At 33.5% G+C, this 27,301-nt stretch overlaps 1 protein-coding gene across 1 annotated transcript; it reads right to left on the reverse strand.

Annotated features, from left to right (window-relative positions):
• Positions 1-522: 522 nt before the first annotated feature.
• LOC115446324 (G protein-activated inward rectifier potassium channel 3-like) lies at positions 523-25,791 on the reverse strand. The gene is given in 6 exon segments (XM_037437782.1): positions 523-1,440; positions 5,880-6,937; positions 7,200-7,394; positions 7,396-7,587; positions 17,449-17,862; positions 25,648-25,791. Coding segments are annotated over 5 exon segments (1,836 nt in total). The 5' UTR covers positions 17,736-17,862; positions 25,648-25,791; the 3' UTR covers positions 523-1,336.
• Positions 25,792-27,301: the final 1,510 nt, after the last annotated feature.

Below are 27,301 nucleotides of genomic sequence, written 5' to 3' on the forward strand. Positions count from 1 at the left end.
TATTTCGGTATTGTATTATGATTCAATTTTGTTATGTTTTTTGATAGGGGGTTACTCCATTATACAGTGTAAATAATTACGTAATTTATTTCAATTGTCTATTGTGAAATACCGTAGGTTAAAATTATTTAGTAAATAAATTCAGATAAAATAATGTTTCTTCTAGAAATCAGGGCAATGACTTTTATACCTACATTATACTCAATTTACATCCATTTTCATATAGTAATTTGACTGAGCAAATTGACTTGCAGAAATAAAAATATATGCTTTCATTATCTACTTACCATTCCATTTACAATTAATCTATTGTCTAACGATTATCACACAACAAATTCATGACGTCACAACACAACACGGACAATCACGTCGACGTAACAGCAAACACTCGTGAAAAATGATTACTGGGGAAAAAGGCCGTCAGTGCACTACGATCTATTGTAGCTCACAATTTTGTGAGAGCGCTAAGGTACTACGGCGTAGTATGCGGACGGCCTAAAGGCGACAAATGAAACACAGATCAACGTCACAACATAAATAATTATTCATTCAATATTTACACAGTAACAAAATGAAATCAAATGATATGCGCATTGACCCACATAAAACTTTTACAGAGTTTACTTTAAATTAAAAGATTTATACACATTAAGCGGAGAATTACAAAGTAATTTTCACTTATCTCTAAAATATATTACTTAAATACATTTTCATTATAATAACATTGGAATGTTTTCATCGCACAACCTCTTTATTATAAACTATTTTGAGATTCTGCACTTTATATACTGACTAGCGGCACCGGGATTTATTTGTACGAGTTTTGTACGTATATTCTATTTCATCTTACATAATAAAATATTTTTAAACATTTCACATGTTTTCGTATCGTGATTTCAAGTATATAATTTTATACGAGCGCGGTAGAGTGACTCCACTGAACGTAATAGTTACTGGAATGGCGTCGAGATAGACTATTGATTTACGAGAGAAGACTGACCCTCGTCAGTCGACATCATTATGCCGGTCTCTTCGGAGCTGGATATATACACAGGCTGATTCAAAAACGCGCCATAGATGGCGGTAGCGAAGGACGAAATTGTTCAAAAGGTAACCAAACACAACTTATAGCTACTAATAATATGCATAAATGCGGTCTGGAAATCGTTATAATAACGATTAGATTTTACATAAATTATGAAAGGGAAGCCGACCGGAATCGTGTTATATGGACCCTTCGCCACCAATAGGTGGGCCACTATGGCGGGTTTACACCTTGGGCGGATACAAAATATATCCTACAACCAACAAAGTGTTTATTTGTAACAATCTTCGTTTATAAGGTAACTGTGAAGTCTCCATCCTTGTGGTCAGTTTGCACGGCGGCCGGCGCGCGGTCTGGCATCTTCAAAATCATTTGCTGATGATGTTCTGTACTCTCTGTGTGACATCACAAACATATTACTTACTGCTAAACAAAAAGGAGCTATGTATTAAGCGATTTAAAGTACAAAGTTTGTTAACTGTAGTGTGATTAATTATAATGAAAGTAAAAATATTTTCGTAAAAATAATTAAAATTAGTGCCTTTGTACTTTAAATCGACAAAAGTCTAAATCATGCTGTATTGACATATAATTTTATCCATAATAACATCTAGTATATTAATTTATTTTATACATAATGAAAATAATATTATTAAGTGCATTTAAAAATAAATAATGACAAGGTAAGAAAGAAAAGAAATAAAAAAGTTATGTTATTAGCACGTTCGGCCGAGAGCCGCCATTCTGATACAATATTTCTCCACACATATAATCCAGATTTACGGTAGACGTCAGTAGACGTTGTGTTGATTTTATTTAAAAAATAACGTTAATATACGTTACTGGGCCGAACGTGCTAAGCCTAGTAGTATAGCAAGGTGCGGGAATTAATATTTCTGGAATGAGTTAATAACAAGCAGATTGCAAAGAAGAACTCAAGTACACTGTTTCGATAACAATATTTAACAACAGAAATCCTAAAAAAATAAAAATATTTCTTAATTATCCTATAGCTACGTTGATAAGTATATAATAAGAAATTATTTTATAATTTTATATTTACGTCTAAGATACCTTTTTAAGGTCGACGTTCATTAAAACTATGTCGACATAGATACAATAATACGCCCATTCGACATCATCATACAATAACAGATTGTACGATAAAGCAAATCCTGCCAAAAACGAAAGGCGACTATTTTTACCAGTGTTATTTTTAAGGTCAATTACAACGGTTTTACTAGATAAGATAACCAAAATTGACGCACTAATCCATTTTACACAGCAAGATAAAACATCTTGAGACGTCTTGACGATTCGGTGAAATATCAGGGCCCTTTCATCAATATTGTATTCTTTATATTAGGTATCCACGTTTTGCGACATACTTATAGTAATTATATAAAAAATAATGTATCTACATCTTAAATATTATTATTTTGTTATAATATAACGACATATTAAAACTATTGTTATAATTATTGACCGTGACGTAAATTAATTTAACAGTTATTATAATTACAAAGAGTAGTTGATAAACAAATTTAATCCGATTTAACAAAACACGTGCTCAAGTACTAATATTTAAAATGTACAAAGCACTATTGTTGAGGTGAATTTAGGCCTTTAAACAACAAACAATGAATAAAAATCAAAAATACCAGTTAAACTAAACGTTTTGAATCACTCCGAATGCCACTGCAAAGAACGAAACCATTAAAATAATCGTTGCCTCTTCGAGTCAGTTAAATATTGATGATGATAGAATGATATATGAACTTGAAACGGTTGCTAGCGTCAATGATCTCAGGTCATTGGCAAAGCAAATGTATCCTGTATCAAAAAGGGGGAAACAAATTGGCAAAATTGTACATCCTGCCGAGATTTGATAACTGGCAACGGATAAGAAACATTTGGGACATTATTGTCACTAACCAAATCGCTTCCTGGTGTCAATAAAAATATTTATGTTGTATATAAAAATAAAAAATCAATTAGTGATGGGATCGAAGACATGCACTTTAAACATCCCGCTAAACCCGCTATGAGAAATTAATTATGATGAGATACCGTCAAATAAATATTATATTTTCAAAATATAGCTTTATTTTACACCTACCACACAATTAATCGCCCGATGATTTTAAAGATTAATTTAAAATAGAAAGTTCCCAAAACATTAAAGTAATATTTTTTACTGATCGTGTAGTATCGCGGCACAAAAATACATATAACATTACAATTATTGTATGTATATAATGACGGTAAATAAAAATATTTTACATAAGTTATTCTTGATCATATTTACTAAAAAGCAATTTACATTTAGCTATGACTAATGTGCGTGCACCATATTGAACACGTTACAGACCACAGAGAAGCTTCTAATATCAAGAGTATCTCCGATTTCAATAATTTATAATGATTCTTTAAATTTACGCGAATGATCGCCACGAGATTATGAAGGCTGTATATTAAAAATTTGGAAGTAAAACATTAAATAAATTTATCGCAAAAAAATCCTTTAAGTAGTTTATATTCAATAAATCATATTAGTTTATAATTTAATTACAATCAATTCTATCATCTTGATTTCCTAAATAACTTATTATTCACGATATGAGTTCACATCTTCAGGTAAAAATGTAAATTAACACGTTAAAACACCTACTTAAAAGTTTATTAGCGCTTTATTTGTGAACATAATAATTGTTAAAACACGTACAAGAGGGCTATTTAAATAATTGCGTGGCATGAAATCACTTCGCGCATAAATTAGCACTAGTCGAGAGTATATTCATAAGTACTTGTGTATACTGTGATGTGATTGATGGCTCCTTTACTTTATCACATTTCAAGAAATTTGGCCACTAATGGTATATCAATTATTAAAGTAGGCGCATTTTACTAAAATTAATTGTACGCTGAAATTGAAACGGAACATCCTTTGTTTGTTTTTGACGCCCATATGTGGGGCTTCGTACGCGCAATATGTAGAAAGAGGGTACAAAAGATTTTTTAATTTATAGATGAATCGGTTGTAAAAAAAAGAATTGCCTCGTACTAGCGGCCCTGCAACTGTTTATATAGAAATGTGACATAACACGTACTGTCGTTATTGTAAATAAAAAACTGATTTCTGAACGAAATTGTTTTCAAAAAAAAGAAATAATTTAAAATTTGTTCCAACAATCAGGAATACAACAAAAAATATACACCTAAGTTTCTAGAGGCGTCCTCAAGTACTGCTCACAAGCGGTTATTGATTTTTATTTTATAAATGTTGACAAACATTGGTCTGAGTCTTTAAATTATGGCTAAAATTCAAATTCTTATAGCCAAGGTACACATTAATATTTGTGTATATTACACAACAAAATTCTGTGAAGTTAACTCTACATAGCTTTGTTGAATTTCTTAGAATAACAAATTTTTATGTGCGTCAATTCCTCAGAAGAATTATTTCATCTAACTAATATAATAATGCGAAAGTTCATGAAAATATTTGTATGTTTGTTAGAAGTAAACGCAGAAAATCCTTAACGGATTTGGATGAAATTTGATACAAGGATAGACTATGTCCTAGATTAACATATAGATATTTTTATCCCTGTAATTTACACCCATGGGATATAATAGATTTTTTTTTGATTTTTAAATTGATGACGCTGGCATCGTAGAGGTGGCGCTTCGAATTACTACAGTATTTTGGGGAACGCTACAGAGTGAAAGGCTTTTCACGCGGGCAAAGCCGCGAGCAGCACTTAGTATCTTATAATTTTTATAACAGTGCCTTTCTTAACACATCTATTTGTTACTGATAGTAAAAAAGATATAAATTTATATCTGTATAAGTTCGTCCAAGAAATTTCTACCGGCATTTATGAATTAACGGAAGTCATAAGAGTACAAATGTCATACTTATCTAACAGTAAGCTGTAGTAAGGAGAATTAGTTTACACTGTACAGTGTGCTGTGTACATAAAGAGTGACGCCTGACATGAGATCACGAGAACGCTCTAACGACTGATGAATAACTGCGCGAAGTAAATGTATTGGATATGTTATTGTTATTTAAGTACTAGGCAGGGTATATTGTATTTATTTTAAGGACCATTTTCTGTTGTCGAAATTGAAATGTAAACATTGCAATAGATTATAAAAATTCTAGTTCTAAAAAATAATAATTCGGCCTAAAGAAATAAAGTAATTAATGTCTGACTTCTTTAAAAAAACTGGCCAAAATATTAAATTGTTAAAAAAAAGAAAGAAAAAATAAAAGTACGTAAATGCGGTGCATAATGCGAAAGTAGAGCGGTAAGGAGCATTCAGCGTGTTAATTGCATTACAAAATTAATACATTATATACTAATTATAATTAAAGTATCCATAATATATATACGTGTTATCCAAAATATCATAATTTTTAACACAAATAGACGGCGTCATCTTAAATAAAAGGTTAAAAAATCACAACACATTGAAATGCAATCGTTTAGGTAATAAATTAGACATTATCGTGTCGTGTAGAAAACAAGGCAGCTGTTCGTATGTTGACCCTAGATAAATGTTACCACTGCTCATGTAATAATTCTAATTAGAACGCTGCCTATATTACATTGTTATTTTTAGGCCTAAAATTAAATTAAGTACTTTCACGAGTTACACAATATTAGCCTTAACGGAATAAAATTGTTCTCTTTGGATTTTAATAACATTTTGAGCAAATTAATTTTGGCATTACACGCGTAACATATAACACATAAAGCAATTAACTAGCACCTTCTCCACATTAACCAATCACCGCCAGATTTATTTTTGAAAAATAACTCACCGATAGATCTACGATCTGCCTGACTGCCGTAGAATTCGTCCAGCTCCTTAGCGGAGCACAGCGGTGTGTCCACCTGCGTCGTCTCGTCGAATTTAGAGTAATCCACTTCGTAACCCTGTCGCTCACGATTATACATCACTAGTGGCACGAATCTGTGTCCCCACATTATCTCACTGGTGGTGTAACTAGACCGAGCCTGCGTCGTCTGCCCCGTCGACTCTATCGTTCCCTCCAGGATCACCACGATCTCGAACCGTTCTTGGAGCACGTCCGCCGCCGACACTCCGTAGAACGGACTTTCCCTATTTATCCGGTGGACCATCGTGATAGGCCATATGAAGAATAAATTGCTATCGCAACCGTCAGCGTTCAGCTCTAATTCCGTTTGATAGTGAGAGAGTACCTCTCCTTCCTTCGTCCGTCTAGATCGGATTAATTGAGCTCTGACGCTGGCACCTATTATATGCGATTTCCTCAGATCACCCACTCGGAACATCAGGCACAGCTCGCCGTCTCTTTGACACACCACTGCATATTTCGAGAACAGTAGCGTCTGCGTTCTGTGTTTGGGTCTCGTCATTTTTGCAAAAACTATGCCCACCATAAATGCTTGGATCATAACTCCAACGATACTCTGCAAGCACATGATGAATATTGCTTCCGGACATTCTTCCGTCGTAGTGCGAGAACCATAACCTATAGTATGTTGGGTCTCAATACTGAATAGGAAGCACGAAGTAAAATCAAATATGTTGAAAACACAAGGCTTCCAGTTATTAGCCTCCTGATTGCCTGGCAGATGTTCGGGCTCTAAATCACCGTGTGTGAATGCTATGAGCCACCAGATCAGCGCGAAGCCCAGCCACGATAGGATAAAGGAGAGTGTAAACACTAACAGAGTCCAACGCCATTGTGCATCCACGAGAGTCGTGAACATATCCTGCAGGAATTTCAACCGCCGCTGAGAAATCCTCGATTTGAGAATATTGCACTCCCCATTTTTGAGTATGGCTCGTCGTCTAGTCCTTCGTGTGACGCCATGTCTGTGAGACCGACTCCTGTAAACAAACAAGTTAATATTTATAGTAGTCGTATTTCAATGATTCTCATTATGTATTTATGCATTGTATTCCTGTAAGTGTGAACACGTAGTTCACGCTTGCAGCTACGGTGCGGCGGCGACCTTCGTCGATGTTAATACAAGTTATACGTCGTCTCGCGTACGACGGCTTTCTCAAGGAAATAATTTGTAATCATTAAAATTAAATTTTAAACGTTTAATGGACGGAAAAGCCAATGAACAGACAAAAGCGACAGTACGGTATGGTTTCTGTTGGTGACGGCTGCACGTGGGGACGGGCGTCGACCAACCTCTTGCTGCCTGTGGGGTAGTATACTCCAGGTGAGAGGTTTCCGTTGCCGGGCACGGTCTTCACTTTGAGCCACTCGTCGGGCAGAAGCTGGGTCTCCTCCTTGCAGGAGGGCGACTCGGGGTCGGCGTGCATGGTGTGTGGATGCGAGGTGGTCGTGCGCGCGACTCACTTGCGGCGGACCGTCTGTGCCACCATCCCTCGGTCTCAAGCCTCCTGAAGCATCGCGCGCGATAATGCCTCGGTCACGACTGACTCTCTCGTGCCCGCCGGCACAACAACGCGCTAAATGTTGTATAATTGTACCGCGAGATTCTATATCGGAAATTATCAGCTCGCTACGGAAAACAAATTTTAGTTAGTGCCTGCTTTGACGTCGCTTCGTCTACAGCGTGTACCCTAAAACCTAATACAAACACAAATTTTAATTAGAAAATTTCTTTTTAGACACTTTGAAATTTTAGATTTAGTTATACAAAAACTATATAATTACTTGTAACTAAAACCCATTCGCTATAAATTTAAAATTATTTATAAAATATTTAAATTCAATTGGAACTAGTGTTTACCGCAAACTTGTTCCACGTAGTGTATGAATAGACAGTTAACGTTAAGAACAAATCTTTACCTATTAATTTATTGTTATTTGCACGTCACCTTGCAGTGGTACACATTCTCGTAATATGAACATTAAAGATGAAAATATGTACAACACTCGTCACTGATATAAATATTTACACCACGTAACATAGTTTTTAAGGTTCAACGAATATCACAGAATTTCTGTTATTCTTTCATAAGAAGCGGGGTGAACAACATACATGCATCCAAAAAGTTTATTCTTGTGTTTAATTAATAAAAATGCTTCTAACCCCGATGTATGTCGCTCAACGACCCAAAGAGGTTATAATTAACTTGCCCCTAAACGTCTATCAAGAAGATCGCGTCGCGGGAAGCTTTAAGCGCCGCAACGCATGCATGAATCATATTTGGTATATTTTATTATGAAAACAAAATATAATGTTTTCACGTCGTGGCTATATTGATCTAATCGTCGTTTACTTTTGGTGTAGTCATTATATTCATGGATTGGATCTCAGTACTTACTTAATGAAAATATGACTTTTCTAGTTAATAAATACATTTGAGAAAATTATGCTTTGTGCTCTTATCAGACTCAAGTCTTATAACATTCTAGCCTGCAACAAAATCGGGGGTTCGTAGGTGTCATGCTACACTACTTTCCCCAATTGAAATACTTGCCTCAGTTTATATTTTTCTAATATAAATAACATCCTATACAACGCGACGCGCACCCCAACCATTTCCATTAAAAATAGCTAATTTGACAGTTCGTGAATTGGCGCGCTAATTTGATTCCTGTCCTAATTGATCAGTCTCGATGAGTTTCCGAACGAAGGTCGACCAGAATTCCCTGAAGCTGTCATCAAGCATCATTCATTGTGGTTGTGATTTGGAAAGTAAATATTATTGCTAATAAGACAAATTAAATAATTGTAGGCGTGGCGGGCTGACGATAACATGTCACAGACTATGTGCGTAGTTAGTTTGTATGAAATTAAGCAGATGATTTTTAGATTGCTATTGTGCGTGATCCTAAACTTAGTGTGGAAAAATATATGTTCACTGAATTGGTCATATTCGTGTTTTCTTTTGCTTTCTCTATTCGTTGTCGTAATTTCAGACTTCATCTTTGACCAATAATAGGTACTTAGATAGGGACTACGAAATAAAATAATATTAATTTAAAATAGAAATGATTTGGTGACGATGGGTATATGACAATTAGACTAAAATATTGTTAGTTTTATTAAAATAAGAGTTCAACTTTATTGTTTTTTTTATTGTTCTATTCGACCGCTGTACAGAAACTTTAAAATTTTCATTCATAAGCTTCGCTCAATATGAATGTAAGAATAAAAGTTAAATGCTGTTACTATAATTTATAAATATAATAATAATAAAATAAATAAATTATTGTATGATAAACTGAGAAAAAGCTATTGACAACATCGTTTATTACTTTAAAGGGCATATAACACAAAAACATAAGATACGGCAACTAATTTGTAACATATAACGTGTTAAAACATCGTAAACATGAATCGATTAGGATTTTATCAAGTTATTTACTTGATCGTCGTTTTCCGATGGCTATAATTCACACCACACCTCAGTAAATATATTTCAGCACGACTCATTAAAATCTGTAAATAGGGTGACATCGTGATTACAAAATAAGCACATTTATTGTGTTATTTATTGATTTTCCATGTTATTTATGTGATACACGATCTGGAAGGAATCGCGTCACTGCCTAATAACAATATAAAACGGAATTCGCCTAATATTTTAATGGCTACAATTACATAATTATTGTTAAATCTGAATTGATCTTTTGAATGGTACTAAACACCATCATTTTGATATAAAGTATAATACTACGTGATATGCTGTATTGTCGTTATTTAAAAAAATGTATTGCTAAAGCGTAAGTTCACACATTACATTCTTGTGTATTGTGAACAAAAAAAAACTGTGACTGGAAAAAATACTTACAGCGCATTAAAGTGTATCGATCAACAAAAATATTTCTAACTAATGTGCCTATATGAAGAACAAATAGTTTTTTATCAATGATTTTAATGATATAAAATATGATAAGATTTGCCGAAGTAAATAAACAAAACACAACTTGTTAACACAGAATTTATATTATTTACGTTTCATAAATAATTGTAACAATCATAGTTTCTTTCTTCAATTAATTCAGAATAATAGACAAAGTAATTAGAAATTTATATTTCTTCTTACTATGTTGAGTTGATATTTATCATACGATAACTAAAGAATGGCTTTTTTTAAATTAATTTATGTGATTCAAATAACTATGGTCGTATATTTTATATAGCTGTATTTAACCTCCCAATAATATTGTTGATTAAAATATATATATAAAGTAAGAATTTTCGAGCCGTTGTACGATAAAATATAGGTGTTTGTTTACTATCTCTAAGAGTTAACTTCAAACAATCCTTCAGACAATTTGATTTTGATAAAAACTGTTTTCATACATACATTTCACAGTCCTTGTGTTATAATTTGTAAGGAAAATGAATCATTAAAAACAGTATCAATTGGAGAATTACCCTCTGTATAAATGCCTGGCCATACAAATCAAATGAATAAAATGCTTTATTCATCACGAAGGCGAATATGGTTACGCTTATGATAAATCAAGTGTACATGAGAATATTTAATTATTACCCAAAATAAGTCGCTTATATAACTACTGACATTTTATAATGGATATAGAATAAATGAAAGAGTACAAAAATAATCAAAGAAGCCAGCCCGGGCTGGCAGGAAAAATGAATCATTATTTAAATGATAAAGGCAAAAAAAACACTTCAACCTAAACGACAGTCCCTAAGAATGATAACTTTGTGGTCCTAGGTTGCTTGTAGAACCAACTTATGTTAATAAGCCCGTTTACAAGTGTATTCCGAATAAAACTTCACCGGGTGTGAAACTCCATCTTTCTTCAACTTTTACCCTTGGTAATGAAATTACAGAATTATTTAGTCGCGTAAATGGTCAATTTGACTATGGATGATAATTTAAATAACAATGAAGAATAACCAATTGATTGGTTTCATTAATGTTTACTGATATTATTTTTTAATGGCGATAGAGTTATTTATGTTTTTTACGTAATGATTAGTCGTTAACGATGCCAGATCTACACAGATCTAGAGAATCATTTATAAAATCTACTAAGCCAAGTGTAACATAATCAATAATTATAATTTAAGAATTCCGATATATCTTCAGACTTGATGCAAATATTAGATAAATTCTCTTCGGTTACTACATTATGGAAGTGTTCAAAGTTTTTCAGATAAGATTAACAAAGTTTCAGACTAAAAAAAACAAGAATTATTATTCCAATAGTATCACTTTATAAATTCAAAACAACCTAGGGATAAAAAGTAAATATGCAATAAAAATAATATCTCCAAAACTAATGATACCGAGAAAACCCTGTATATAATAGATAATATTTGGATAAATACTATTTTTGCTTCACCTTTAAAAGTCTATAATAAAACGATTATAACTATTAAAAATAAGCCTATTATATTCCTGACGTTACTCTTTAATGACATAACAAATATCGTAATTCTGAGTCCAATAAACCAGGACCACATACGACGTTTTAAATCGTTATACAAATAAAAGATTTTAGAAAATCATGTTTATAACGCTTGTCGTAACAATTCTTGTTGAAATATTGACTAAGATTATCTTATATCTGTATCCACATATAAAGGTGAAAAAAGAATTTTACAATATTGACAGACTACGTAATAGTTAAATACAAACAAAAAATAAACATCGGTACTAAAACGTATCAAGTAAGAAGATATAACTCAAATTAAACCTATCGAAAGTTTTACGGAGAAGTGGAAAGGTTTTCTAGACGTGATTAATCAAGATTATCAGGCGCGTATCAGTGTGTACAGGTTTTCGGTAGATTTGCCAGATTAACTATTATCCCGAGGCTGTAGTATGTTTACACTCTTATTGGAGGACCTTGATTTGTGACGTTTTCACTGAGTATGGGTCACAGACTTGTCACGCTTCGTTTGGATGATCGTCTTTAACTTTATAACGTTTACTGTCTACGTAAAACTTTAAACATGAAAGGACATAGGATTATAAAATAGTTATAATGGAATATTTAGTAAATTGATTATATTCATGGAGAAGAATTAATTGTTATTATTTCTAAGCAAACACGGAAAAACCCATAAACACAGGTACAATTAAAATTATCGGAACTGTCATCTTACAACTATATATCTTTATTTCTTTAGCTGATTATTTTATTTCAATCATGATTAACAATAAGGTATTTTTAAAGAGTATTAAGACCTAGTACCAATTGATTTAATAATTCCTGTATATTTTGTCGTAGATAATTTCAAGCAAAAAAATTGTGCTTGTTACATTTTAGTTCAATATCAAAAATATTTTTAAGTAAGTGCTAAATATATATAAATTCAAATAATACATGAATCGCTTTTAAAGATACTTTAATTTGGATTGATGGATTTCAATACTTGCTATCGCTCAATTGAAACGAAGGGGCTCATCTTTATTATGACAAATATGTCTCAAATATGATTGGCATTGACTGATGATGCATGAGAGTGTCATTAATTTTGTCATCGTAATAATTACATTCTGATGACTAGGTTTGGGGGAAAGTATTTCTTAATTTTAATTCAGCATGACATATATTATTAAGTACTTGAACGGAGTTGGGCCAGGCGCAAATTTTTGATCTCCAACTAAATTGTACAGCAAACGACACCCAAAGACATTATACGCCGTTTAACGAAAAAAAAATGTAGTCTCGGTCAAGCACCGTATTGAAAACAATGCCTTTGAATCTTTGTAGGGCATCTATATGTACTACGTACGTCAATTTTGTAGGTAGACTTTTATTGATCACATTCCTTTCGAATGTGCGAACAATTTAGGATCATATTCTCGGCCAAATGTATTTAAATATAGTACTGCATTTTGTTCATGGACCTATATAAGACATAATGTGTATTTGAACGAGCCGTGATTTAAAGAGTGAGATTTACTTACGATCGGATTGAAATAATAATCTCAATAGATAAGATAAAGTCACCTAAAATCGACAGGAAAGCTTTAGCGGATTTACAACGTATTACAAGAGAAATACAAAATATATAATTTAGAATTAGAAATAGTGATAACATAATGATTAGAATGATTGTGATTTTTAGTTTATGAATTATATGGATAATATATACCGTAATTAGCATTTCGCGTGATAATATAGAAAGCTGTGGTAGACATACCTACAACGTGAATACATTACAATAATACTAGCTTTGTTAAGCACCAGTAATTACAATGTAATATTGTGGACCAATATCCTGTACTAGGTTCCTATGCCTGTATGTCAGGAGAGAGTTTCTTCCTTATATCTAAATATTTTAAACTATAATAACCGGTGAGTAGTTAGTTAATTATATTTAAGAACATTTGAAATCTTATTATGGCGCAGTGTGAGTGTGCTTGTATCTACATGAATGAATCCCTCCCAGCAGAATTTTGGCCACGGCGCGGCGGCCAATCTTAACGGATATAAGTCATGTACGCAGGAGATATTATAGAGCACAAGTATGTGCGTAATGTACAGGTGCACTCTCTGTTCCTTCACTCTTATAGTTCTGTGAGATGGCAAATCCGACATAACCGGAGAGAGATTAGGCGCAGGACCAACAAGTTTTACGTGGTCTCCGAGGCACAGGGGTGTCATATCGCCAACTACCTGAATTCGAGCTGCGACTGAGTAATTTTTAAGATGGAAAAGCCCTGTCACAATTATTTTTGTCCGACCCGGAATTCGAACCCAGGACGTCAGCATGGTAGTCGTACTTGTACGGTGTATAATTACAACTACGCCACCGGGGCAGTCAATATAGTTTCTACATAATACCAGTCTCATACATTTTATTCCAGAAGTTCTTCAGTTTTCTCATAATTTATATCCTTCAAGCATTCAATTATACGCTCATCATCGTCAAAGTGATGGTTCACGGTTTCACGAAAACTGCACCATGCTCATTTGGACGTACTGCTAATGAAATCAAAAATATCTTTAGTAGTAGTAGACTAATAAATCGTCAAGAAAATTGCAATGCTAAAAATATTGTAGCTTATAACTTATATGGATAAAAAAGTATATTCGTCTTAGTTAAATGGAACGACACCATCTAGTGCTTACGAATAGGGAGCAGGGAGTTATGAAAGAAAAACGAGCGGGTAATTGCACCGGAAGACGGATACCATATTTCTTGAGAGTCGACGGGTCCGATGTCGTGGATTGAATTATGGCGTTGATTGCAGTGTGAGCTGATTCACTATATTATACTATAGACCATCTAGATCCTAGAGGATATAATATTTTTGAAACGTAGAATATAAGTGGGATTTTGGGAATTAGATTTAAAATGAACTAAGAAAAATTATGCTTAAGTAGGGATTTATAGAAATTATATTTACATATAAAATAAAATACTTTATTTATCACGTAGGCGAACAAAGTTGCACTTATGATACGTCAAGACAAAGAATAAGAATAATTATTACTTATATAACTATGAACATTTTAAATTAGGGATAAAATTTATAGAAAAGACAAGGTACAAACCGATGTAACCAGCTCGGGCTGGCAGGTAGGGGGAAATAGAAGGATAACGCGTCGCGATCCTCACCGGCGAGGACATGAGGCCTAACCTAGCTAACCTACCAGCCTTTCACTAGCTACCTAAGTGATGACTACCCGAAGAAGAAAGGCAGAAAGAAACTCCGGGCTTTCTTTAAAAAGCTGTATTCCATTCCCTGGCAGAATTTTATATTTAAAAGAAGACTTCCATAGAAACTTGTAAAGTTGGTGGCAACGATTATAAAACTTTATAACCAATGGTAAAAACAATAATGACTATACTGTCCGTAATCAGTCAAAACACCCATAAGTTTACTTCGCTACAATATCTACTACAAGTTCTCTATGAGAATTTTCAAGGTGGCAATCCGCACTAGGCCAACGTGGTGGACTAAAGCCTAATCCCTCTCAGTAGTAGAGGAGGTTCATGCCCAGCAGTGAGACAGTATATTATACAAGGCTGGTATTATTATATCCTTTACAAAACCACGACATGACGGAGTTTAATTTTTTTTGTGGTTTCCTTTTGAGATACCCCAGCAACTCTTAAATATGAGAGACCTAAACTGAAGACTAGTCGACATTCTGCTATATTACTTGATGACATTGACATTTGATGGTTCTGTTTTACATAATTTTGTCATTCTTGTGACTTCAGTACGTACTTCTATGTACCTAATATATTCATCAAGCCCATTTTTATTTGGGGAGTATTCATAAAAGTCATAAAACCAATGATCCGAAACATTACAGTGTTTACAAAGATCATGAGCGATAAGAATAGATGATTACTTTATTTTCGGCGTTATGAACCGTAAAATGCTATTTGTTGTGTAAAAGAGCTTATTAGAAGCTTTCTTAAATATTGAAATAAAATTATTTATCGGATTTTATCGCGGTTTTTTATAATTTATTTTCTCTCGATGAAGACTTTTGGCCTTCATGGTTACAGAGCGGAATGAGGTGTTTTGTTGTTCGAAAAGTCAACGTCACAATATCTACCTACATTATACAATTATACATTTTTTTAATGCTAGTTTTATTTCGATTTCATACATTCACGTAGGAATTCATTCGTTTTCTTAAATTAAGGAAAGCTCATAAACTGGGTAGTAGTTTGTGTAAATACTAGTTTCCCTCTAGATAGTTAACATCGCAATTACTATGAGATTGAAATACTTTTTTTGTGATGATAAGCGCAGAACGCCGAAAGAGTATTGTGATTCAAACCTCTCAGTGTTTTTGTTAATTTATGTGAAGACTTACAAATGGCTGAGCGTTCGCTCATGTTATTCATTAGTAGAATGTTCTAGAGTTAAGGGAATATTCCAATATATAGACAATATATTTACAGTTTAACTTACTCGTAAAACTGAAGTATGTATTGCTGTAATTATTTTCTGTTTATTAGGTAGGTAGAGAAATGTTGATTCAGCACTTCAGAACGCTAACGCATTATTTATTTAGAAGCTTCTAGACTTTTAGTATGAGAGTAAAAAGTAATTATTTTAAGAATATTACATAACACGAAATATAGGTCGACATACACATTTCTAAATAAATTCTCCGTATATTAACCTATTTTTGAGTTACTTACGTCATTATTATTTTTTCTACGGACAAAGTAACTCCACTGCATCTGGTGGTAAGTGGAGTGGGGTTTAATAGCATCCGAATGACGAGAGATGGTTATCCCTCGGCAGTCGACACAATTATGCCGGCCTATTGGAACCGGATATTTGATGAGGTAAGACAGTTTATCATTATAACAACACAGATGTTTAAAATAAATATAATTAATAGGCTTAGATTTGTTTAATATTTAGAATGGGTTTTAGATGCCCTGTGTACAATTACAAAAATATATTAAAATACCTCTACTTATAAGGAACTGTTTTCTAGTAGTATATTATTTTAAAACCTTACCTATGTGAAGAATGTGAGGTATAATATTTATCACACAGTGGAAAACTTAACAGGTCACATGTATTTAATCGGAGATCAAATTATGTGATTAGACCTCTGTTTTCATTGAAACACGAGACGAGACGTTTCTTGTCACCTGTTGCACGAATGTAGAACAAACTTGGTCAACACTGATAATGTCTTATCATTGTATACGATCTTTAAACTCATTTTTGACATCAAATATTCATTTTTAGACAATAACTTTATGTTAACACATCACAAAAATTTAAAGCGATTTTTTTTTAAATAAAGACGTGGTAAGTTCCGTTTGCGAAGGACCGATATGCGAATAATACAGTCTACAAAACTATAAACGATAAGTAAAGTATTTATCTATTTAACGCTGATTAGATATATTCACCTCAAGGATTGTGATTCACGGAGGCACAGAACTTTACACCGGGAGAATTATGTATTGGTTTTTGTTTACGCACTGATTTGATTTACGGTACGTATGTATTGTTAGATATGCGACATTTGAGTTATTTTGGTATAATTATTTATAAAATATATATATTTATTAAATGATTTTAAATAGCGTTGAATATGTTATAGAAACTATTCGTGTCTTTGAGTTTTCGCAAGCCCTAGGTTATATTATAGCCCTAGCCCTATTTCGTCGAAAAAACTTTAACCCTTTCTAGCTTCCTTAAGTTTCCCTTTAGATTATAGTTAAGTATTTACTAATGTACACAAAATGTTAAACCCGCCATAGTGGCCCACGTAAATCTGTCGCGTTGCGGGATCAGCCTATTTACATCCGGTTACAAATAGGTCGGCATAATTATGTCGACCGGTGAGAGGATCGAGATCTTTTGTCAGTCGACACTCTATTTGGACCCTACTCTACTTACTATAAGTGAAGTGACTACCGTGTCCATAAAAAAGTATGACCGAATCGAAAAAATATACAGAAAAAGATAGATAACAATCTCACCTGCAAGTGTCTTGTCGATACACAGTACTCTGTCCAATGGAGCTGCTGTACGTCGGTATTCTGTGAAGACTGGTCGAGGTATGAATCTTCGGAGCCTTTAGGAACCCACTTGCACTGTATAGCATTGGGCTTTCTATCACAGAGCTATCGAAAACGCTAGTTTCATCTGTTTCCTCTTCAATAACACCTGGTCTATAGAATATCTTTCCGGCAGATAGTTTAGTTTTTCCATCGCTATCGTCGTCATTTCTGACGTGCATTTCATACGAACAATCGGGCTCGTTCATCTTTCACGGTCACAGCGAATGTCACAAAAATGTTCTTGTACTGTTCGGGATCATTTTAAGGGTCGTAGGTTTTAATGTCATTATGTAGGTGTTGTGAGCTCGATGTTTTTGAAATCGGTTGGTATTTCTGAAAAAAAAAAATTTTTTCGTAAGTTTACACACAAAATGCTTTATCCTCCCATTAGTAGAGGTCTATAAATGAGTTACTAAGTGTGGTAAATGCAATTGCTAATGTATTATCATTTTTGAATACAAGAATATTATTACAGAAATATATGTTCACCTACGATTTTAAATAATTTATATAGAGGGACACGTTTAACGCACTATTAGCGCCATCTATTAGCGAATAGCTAAACTACTTCATTTTTTCATTAGTTTTTTATATTGTGATATTTTTATACTATAATAAATAAAATAAAATGATATACTTATTATGTAGAAATTACCTAATATTGAATTATTTTCATATGACCGTAAAATTTGAGCTTTATCATGAAAGTTAACCAAGTCGATACTAGCGAACAAGGATGCTATCTCATTTTCCACGTAACTCCTGTCTTGACACGTCCTTGCACTCATTAGGATGTGGTCGATCTCACTTTACCCAGTTAACGCCCCGATGACGATTGTCGGAAGTGTTTATCTTTCTTTCCATCCTCCCACTGGCTATCCGTTATTGCGGAAAACCTCGTAAAACAATCTTTATTCCGTGTTTGCAACGCATTGTGTAAAGATGACGCGGAATTAATAGGGACGTTCCTTTTTATTGTCCGTAAATTGCTTTGAGACCGTGGGCCAGCACGCGTTGAGCGCTAGTACTACGTGCTGTGTTCAGTTACATTAGAAATTGTACTTTACGATTTATTTACTTATCACTATTGTTGATTCAATAACCAATTTAATGCATTTTTTTTGTTTTATCATTAATTTTTTCAATCTTGAGATGGGTTGTAATATCTTGGTTCCACTATAAAAATATACAATTTCCAATATTATACTGCCGGCTGCTGATCTAAGTCTAAATGGACACCACTATTTACTAATCAGTTCATTAATCTATGTACTATGTACAAAATCATACGAATGGCATAACTGTATGAGTAATATCCAAATTGTTGCTTATGACGATGTCTGTTTTGTGTTTCATTTAATTATGAGCAACTCGTTCCGGTAAAGCAGGGTTTAAATTATGTAAAAAATCCTTTTTTCTGAATCCAGTCTTAAAAATATACAGTTAACAATACAAAAATTCTCACTTATTTATTTTTTAAATAAAACTATATCCCTAGATATTTTTAATAAGATAAATATCCACGTAAATCGTTTTTAATTTACCAACTACCAACTACTATTATTTTTTGTTTTTAAACATATTTTATAATAGTTTCAATATTATATTTTTTTTATACACTTGACACATTTCGTATGCGAACTCAGTGCTATGCAAATGCTTTATTGAAACAGATGTTATGAAAAGTATAATAACTGATAAAGATCTGAGATTTATCTATGAATGCCATTATGTGAAGTACTTAGATGTTTATAGAGACGCATTTGAAATCGTTATAAGGTTAATCGAATAGCTAAAGAATTAAACGGTTAAATATTTGCAATAATAAATAGGCAATAAATAACATGTCCTTAGTAATTTATAGAAAATGTTAATAACAGTCCACATAGTGTTTTATTAATACAACATTGATCGTCTCTCTGTCAATCGTTTTATCCACTTTTAATCTCTGGGCTTGAACCTTAGAGAAAATGTTTATTATAATATACATAATATCATTATAGAGTTAAAAATCGTTGAAATTAAATGACAATCCTAAACATATATTTCTATGAAAAGGTGGAACATTCCAGCTTAATCGTACCAACTTGTAACCGTCTACTCAAAAGTTGCAACCTTAATCTGGTAATCTGTACTAGTTGGCACGAATTTCTTCCTTCCTCTCTTTCGTAAGCTAAAGAAACTTCGTCACTTAAAATTCACATCCAACCTCTGGTTGATACTGAGCGTTTAATGAGGGTAATTTCAGATTGTTTCATGTTACCATAAGTTCAATAAATAAACAATCTTCCTAGTAATTTGAATGTTGTTGCTGGGGTTGACTCACCAAAATGAAGATTTCGTCATACTTTTGATAATGACATATTTTTTATGTCGGTTAACAGATGTTGATGGTAAATGATTAATGAGTTACGAAATCATATTTCTCTTGTTTAAGCTGTCATAATTTCCTGTTATTAAATAAAAAAGATCGGCATGAGCGTATAATGGAAAATCATGATAATGCCCATTATTAACGGACAATGACATGGATTCAGCCATTTACGGTTTGTTACATTAGCAACTCATATACCTAATATAATAAATTTAAACTGTTTGTAAGCTATATTCATCGCGTTGCCTTTTCTTAGATATTTTGCTTTCTACACAGAGGATATTTAGATCGAAAATATCTATATTTAACCTAATTAGGTACTTACTAGTTTTAGACACGTTTATCATTTGGATCTTGCAAAATAAGCATAAGTAAAATATATTGCGAATTTCATTCCCGGTTATTCTATAGATATTTCGAAAATTAAAAATTATTCTCACATGCCTAAATCTCACACTCGTATGTGTAATGGGAAGATGTACACAATACATCCATACTTTTTAAAATGTATATTATAAAAACAATTCATATTAACCGGGCTGAATCGCCTTTTACTTGTCAGTAATCACATTAAGGCAACAGCGTGACGAACACATGCAGCCAAGCACTCAATTCACATAAGTATGGATTAAAACTGCACACCGCAATAATACTCAACGGTCTCCACTTCCCTTGCTAATAGACTCGTTACAAATAATGGTGTGATAGAATGGATTTTGATTAAATATAAGGTGTTTGACGGATGGACGGAGGTAGTTTGATAGAAGTTCAATATCCGTAGATTTAACCCCCATGTTGCCCGATATTGTCTTTGTAAATGTCGATGTAATTTTAATGTAAATTAAGAATAAATTTGGCAACCGCTGTTTTATGTACTCAATCTAATTTTGATTTTATATCCAATAACACACAATGCAACATAGTTTAAAACCAGAATTCTATAAAATTACAAACGAACACACATCACGCATTTTTCCCCGAAGGGATATGCAGAGGCACAATCTGGGCCACCCACTTCTCTCCAAGTGTGTTCCGTCCCATAATGTGATAGGGGGCGAGCCTGTCGCAATATCGGGCACAAATTCCAGCCTTCGAGCTGATACTGAACAGAAAAACCCATTTCCGCCCGACCCGAAATTCGAACCCAGGACTTCAGAGCGCTGCCGTACCGCGCATGCAGTACAACGACGTCACCGAAGCAGTCGTATAAAATTATCTTCTGAGTATCAACGTCTCCTAAAGTTATTCCTGTAGCGAGGTCTTGGCGATCCATAATAGGTTATGCAACTTGTCCGCGGTGGTAACTGTCTCGTATCCTAGATCAATAAAGAATATTATTTCGACGACCACGATTATAGTTGCTAACTAGCAACTATCGTCACGCCAAGTTATTGGAAATTATTTCTAGAATCAAGACAGATGAATGAGCTTCCTATGTAATAACAATTAATTTTTGTAGGGCAATATTTCCTTACACCCACATGTGTTTAAACATAGCAACTAATTCTCCCACATATATTGATTCAGAAAACTATCAATAACATTCAAGAACATAGCGCCATTAACCTTAACGATTTTCATTGACACATTATGCTAAGTGCGTCGCGATAATGCACTCGATCGAGTGCAATGAGGTCGAAAACATAATAAACGCACAGCAATTGATCAAGTGTCGTGGAGTGGAGCCACGGTAAAGTCTTTAATTGCTGGACACGCGTAATTGTACGCGACCTTCGTGTGTACAACTACGTTATCTATGAGTGGAAGTGTTACTGTTACCCCGCCCATCTTTAGTAGGTGTTACGAAAATTAGGTGAGGTCCGGATTTTGAAAGTTTTTGAGTAAAGGCGCAAGTCACAAATGTAATTTATTACCTATTTAACATAACGGCGAGTGTCATTGCCTCGTTATTTGATTTTAAAAGGTGGTACTGAAGTTATGCGATTAGTATCTGACTAAAAAGAAACGTTTATGTATAGGTAGCTTAAAGTTAAACAAACCGTCATAAGTGATAGTCGTAATGGAACCTATATAGGTCAGTCATGATTAATGTTATTAAAGTTTACGTCAAGTGGGCCAACCGACTAAAGGATATTATTTTGCATGCGATTTTCGTTTTGCTTTCGTTTGTCTGATGCTTAATCACAAAATGCTTATAGGTAGATCTAGAGAATATATTTCGGATGTGGCAGATTGATCTAAGGAGAGCGTTCATAGTCTTTGGAATCGGTGTGTTTTCGAAGTAATTTTCTAGACATAGGAAATGACACGAATTTGGTATTTGACGCCGGCTATTATATTACTATGACTAAACAATAAGCTCGGGTAACTCGGTTGCATGATACTGGCCATTCGAAATTCTGTTACTTTCTATGATATAGGTTGTGGAGCTTGTGTAATTTAGTAAATGGCTAGTATAATATTTCAATTTAAAGCATTGTCTCGCCAGTATAGAGATTATAAGCTATCGCTCATTTTTTTCTTTTATCCTGCTGGGTTTTTGCTGTACTAATCTTACAAGTACTTACGTATTAAGCGGGATAGGGTTAAAACCATGACTAAAGCCAACAAATTTATTGTGTTTTATTCATACTCACGGTGCTTCTTTATTGCCTCTATATGTGGTATGAGCGGGACTGTAGCAAAACATGACCTCCGTAACGTGATGGAGTAGATGTCAGAGTCGTAATATGTGCAGTATGCATGGTTTGTAACTTATAATTTATATGAAAATATGGATAACTTCCATAGTTATAATCAATTATAAAATACTATTGCTCTACAGAACACAATTATTTGACGACTATTAAGATTCATTGCGTTACATACTTCCTATACAATAAATGCGTTATATTAAATTAAAGAGAGGGTGACATTTGTATTATTAGTACTTTAATTAAGAAACAGGAGAAAATGCTAGCTCTAAGAGGCTGACTTTCCTGAAATAATTTGTACAGCGACCGATTTTGTCGTCGTGCTATAGGAATTGATTTTAATGTAAGTGTAATATGATCATATTATGACACTACGCACCCATTTTTTTAAACGTCATAATAATCCAATAATGTTACCTCGATCTTAACAAACAAAAATCAAGCATTTTGACCAAGACATTGCCGTCCTTTGATTCGGCACTTCAGTTCCTTTGGTATGCGTGTTACTAACTGAATGACGAACCGACGGGTAACATTGGATTTACAAAAGGTCTCGTCGATTGAGCCAGGAAGCGTTTATATTCGTACAAGTACGACGCACCGATTACAACAGCACGCGGGGTCCACTGATTTGATTAGTCCTCATTCAGACTAAAATTGGATATTTGGTATATACGAAAATGAAATGCCTAGATCAGTCTAAATTTTATAATGCCACATTTGTTTTAATTTATCGGCCACTTGTTTTGATTATTAATGCTCAATAAAATGGAAATAAATTCACCTGATGATAATTCATTAATACCGCCCTTCTACCATGAACCCATGCATGCCAAGTTCATGCAAATTAACTCCTATAATTACCAAGGAATCCCAAATGCTTTGTAAACAAGGCGAGCTGCGACCGCAGTAAAATTTAGGTTAAAATAAACTAACCAAAATCTAATCCCACTAAACTGGATCATGAATGTAAATAGACAAATTGTTATTATTAATAGGAATTTCTATCTGTGTGACCATCTACCCACTTTAATGCGCGTCAGTGAGTCAACACAAAATTAGATGTCACGGCAGTAACTAGCCGGCTGACACCTCACCTACGAGGTTCATTCGGTAATGCTTCCAACGTTAGTAAATATGCAATCTTCGGTTTGCGTATTCAAATTTGCTCTGAATATTTTGATCAAACTGGACTAGAAATAGAGGGCATTAAGCAATTGGATGTTGACGGGGTTTTATTATTAAAATGTTGTGTTGGAACTGTGAATTACATACCTATATTTGACCTCATTATTACATTTTAATATTAAGTTCTGCATTATTTTTGCATCTACCTATACATCGGATGCGTCAGGATGATAAAATATGATAATAAATAGGTAATGTATAATAGGATGACCGTGCCCGCGCATCGGATGATGAGCTTGCTTTGAAATGTATTGATGCAAATTCGATATAATTATATAGAGCGCTTGTAATTTTGTTTCGGTCCTGGGAAGTATAAATGAAAAAGAAATTTTTAGCAATAAGCATAATAATAACTATCTAAATAAATTTTTGGGTGTCCTATGGAAATTTTTATTCTCTATTCTACAAAATACAACGCATGTAAAACGGCACGCGTTTTTGTTACTCTACTAACCAATAATAAATTTCTCACGTAAGTAATTTCAAGTATTAGTCTGTTGAATAAAAAAGATTTCAATAAATTATTTAATATACTTTGATATTATTCTCTTTTATTTTAACGCGATTATGTGTGTGATAACGTGCTAATTCAGGCTTTGTATGTTAAACATGCAAACTGTTGGATAAGTTAACCATTAACTTTCTATGTTATCCAATTAGAATTTTGCTAAGGAAGGAAAATACGTTTCTGGCATGAAATCAATGCGTTTGTTTCCTTCTATTCATAGACTACAACTGCCTATTTTGCTCTTACCTGATGGCAGAGACTATAGAGGGCTGCTTTTTTAATATCTAACAACCGAGCCCAAAAAATACATCTGACTCATTATTGCCTATTCAAAGTCTAACAGTTTCAGGCAAATAGTAACTGTAGTAAGTATCCTACCTTTACGGTAATCCATTTAAGGTGATAATCGTTTGGAATGTATACATTGCCTGTATTCTTCACAACTTCTCCAGTTCAAATATTTTAGAATGCAATCGATACGTAAAAGTATATCATTAGGACTGTATGTAAATATGACGTCGAAACATTGTTAATTCTATGAGATGTTCAAGCTCAAATCAACACTATCAGTGTATTGTTAAAGATATAAACAATATGTCATGATCGTACGTTGCATTTGAAATTCAAATGAGTAGTGGCTGTTGGCATTCGCCGCTTGTCTGAAACCATGTAACCGGTACTTGTACTCGTGACATTTCAAAACAAATGGATAGAAAGTTTCCATGTTCTGTACAAAAGGATTCAATAATTACTTTTAAAGTTAAATGAGTCAGGCCAACTTACCTACATTCTTGTTGTATGATAGACTTATATTTTGATTTGAAGATAGTTTGCATCATGTACGGGTTTGTAAAATACATTGAGTGCTAAAAGACTTTTACAAATGAATTAAATAAGTGAATATTTACAGGAATTAAAAATTTACAAATAATAAACCAACATGAATCCTATAATATTATATCCTATTTTAGTTTTTTAATATATTCTTTAATTATTATAACTATTTACATTTTGGTAGTGATACATATTAGCTGGCTTGCGTTATACTTGTATGGTAAAATTATTCTATTAATATTTTAAAAGTGAAAGTTGTGTATGTCTGATGGTTTGTTTTGACTTGAAAACAGCTAAATAGATTCTGATGAAATTTAATACACTGATAAACCAAGCCCTAAATGTTTTGGGAAAAACCAGCAAAATGTAGTAACTTGTTATTTATAATATATCATTAGATTGAAAAACAAATAAATATATTAAGTATTAATGCTCAAGACCTAAGGTATATTTTGCAAAACATAATAATCTTATCTATATCCGTTTGTAAACCCGTGAATACATATAGTTTCCTGTATAAACACAAATGTTTACTTTTACATTCTCAAGAAATCACTCACCACGATCACTTAGAACACATCGCATATTCACTAAACACTGCACAGAGTCCAGTTTTAGTTTGAGTCTTTATTCGGGTAAGTATGGGATAACTCCATTCCGGGTGCGTGTGCGCCTCTCTCGCCAGGATAACGTACTAGACGGAGCGTGCGCCGACGGTGCCCCGCCGGGTACCTATGCCAATTGTGACTCGCGATTATTTAACTGGCCACGCGTTTGGAAACAATTGACGGCCACTGCGGCTCTTTACATTATCGTATGCGTCCCTTTATTTACGTATAAATTTTTTTGATTTAAATATAACGGGATTTATTTATAAATTAGAGCACTTATTTAATATTTAATAACTATTTTAAACGTGCATACCTAAAAATTATACTTGATGAATCAATTTTATTCTTTAAACATACGTGTTTGCTAATCCTTCGTGAAACTGACACAGACGCGCGTTCACCGCGCGTTATTGTAAATAAAATAAATATGAATGGTGTTGCCTAGTGAGTAGAGTTGACTTTTGTTATTTTTAAAACACGCGCTCAATGACCGCGCGCTTTTGCGAGACGTTTTGTGTCAAAGGAACCCATCATAAGGTTTTAAACTTTGTATAGTTTTTATTATAAAATCGCTATAATATATATTAAGAGTAGGAAAAATAAATAATTTCGTAAATAAACATATTACCTGATACCGATGCTCCCCATAATATATTATTTCTACAGTGTGACTCCACCGGTATTAATTTGTATATTTGGGGAAGGCTTTCGTATAAATATACTTACAATTGGAGAATCTCCTGTTTTATGTTCCGTTTGTAAATATAAAGTCTTAGATATAAAAGTATAGTACGCATAGGTACCTCAGTATTCATTAAAAAGACACGTTCCAATTGATTGAAACAAAAAAAGGTTAAGTGACTTTGAGAAATTAACGTAGTTTGTCAATCATGGTTAAAATATGACAACTATTCGTCAATGACTATAGGTAATAAATTGGCCAAGATGGCGACCGACCATGGCGTACCCATCTTACGAGGCTGAAGGTGGGAGGGCGTTTCCCAATTTTTAACCCGTGGTGGGGAGGGTACAATTCAGGAACTGCCTATAATTAGCCCTTAATCCTAATAATTCTAGAAAAGTGTATGGGCAAACAACATCCACAGGGATGGGTAGGAGCTGCTGACTCTCTTCACCAGGAACCGTCAGCTCGCCATGGGTGAGAATTTTTTTAATATTCCAGTCGGATATCTTTAAATATAAAGTTTTCAATAAACACTTTAGTTACGAATATATTTTTGTAGGGACGTGGTACCCTGATGGAGCACACCAATTGGCCGGCTAGTATTGTTTACAGCATGAATTCATGCCGAACGTATTTACTAGGCCGTAACTCTACATAATTCTTTTTTCTAATCTTGTGTTTCATCACCTTGGTCATTACGAGATTTTGAAGAATAGCACTTGGATTGTATGGATATGTTTAACATTTGTATTCGACCTAATATAAAACAATTTTTTTACAGTCAAGTATAAATAATCTCTATAAAACTGCAATGTTATGTAAGCATTTAAAATTTGACTTAACCCAGTCAAAGCAAATACATTGAATAATTTGCCTACACATTTATCAGTATGTAATTGTCCGAGCACAGATTGACGA

Source organism: Manduca sexta, chromosome 12, assembly GCF_014839805.1.
Source record: "Manduca sexta isolate Smith_Timp_Sample1 chromosome 12, JHU_Msex_v1.0, whole genome shotgun sequence".
Taxonomy (NCBI): Eukaryota; Metazoa; Arthropoda; class Insecta; order Lepidoptera; family Sphingidae; genus Manduca; species Manduca sexta.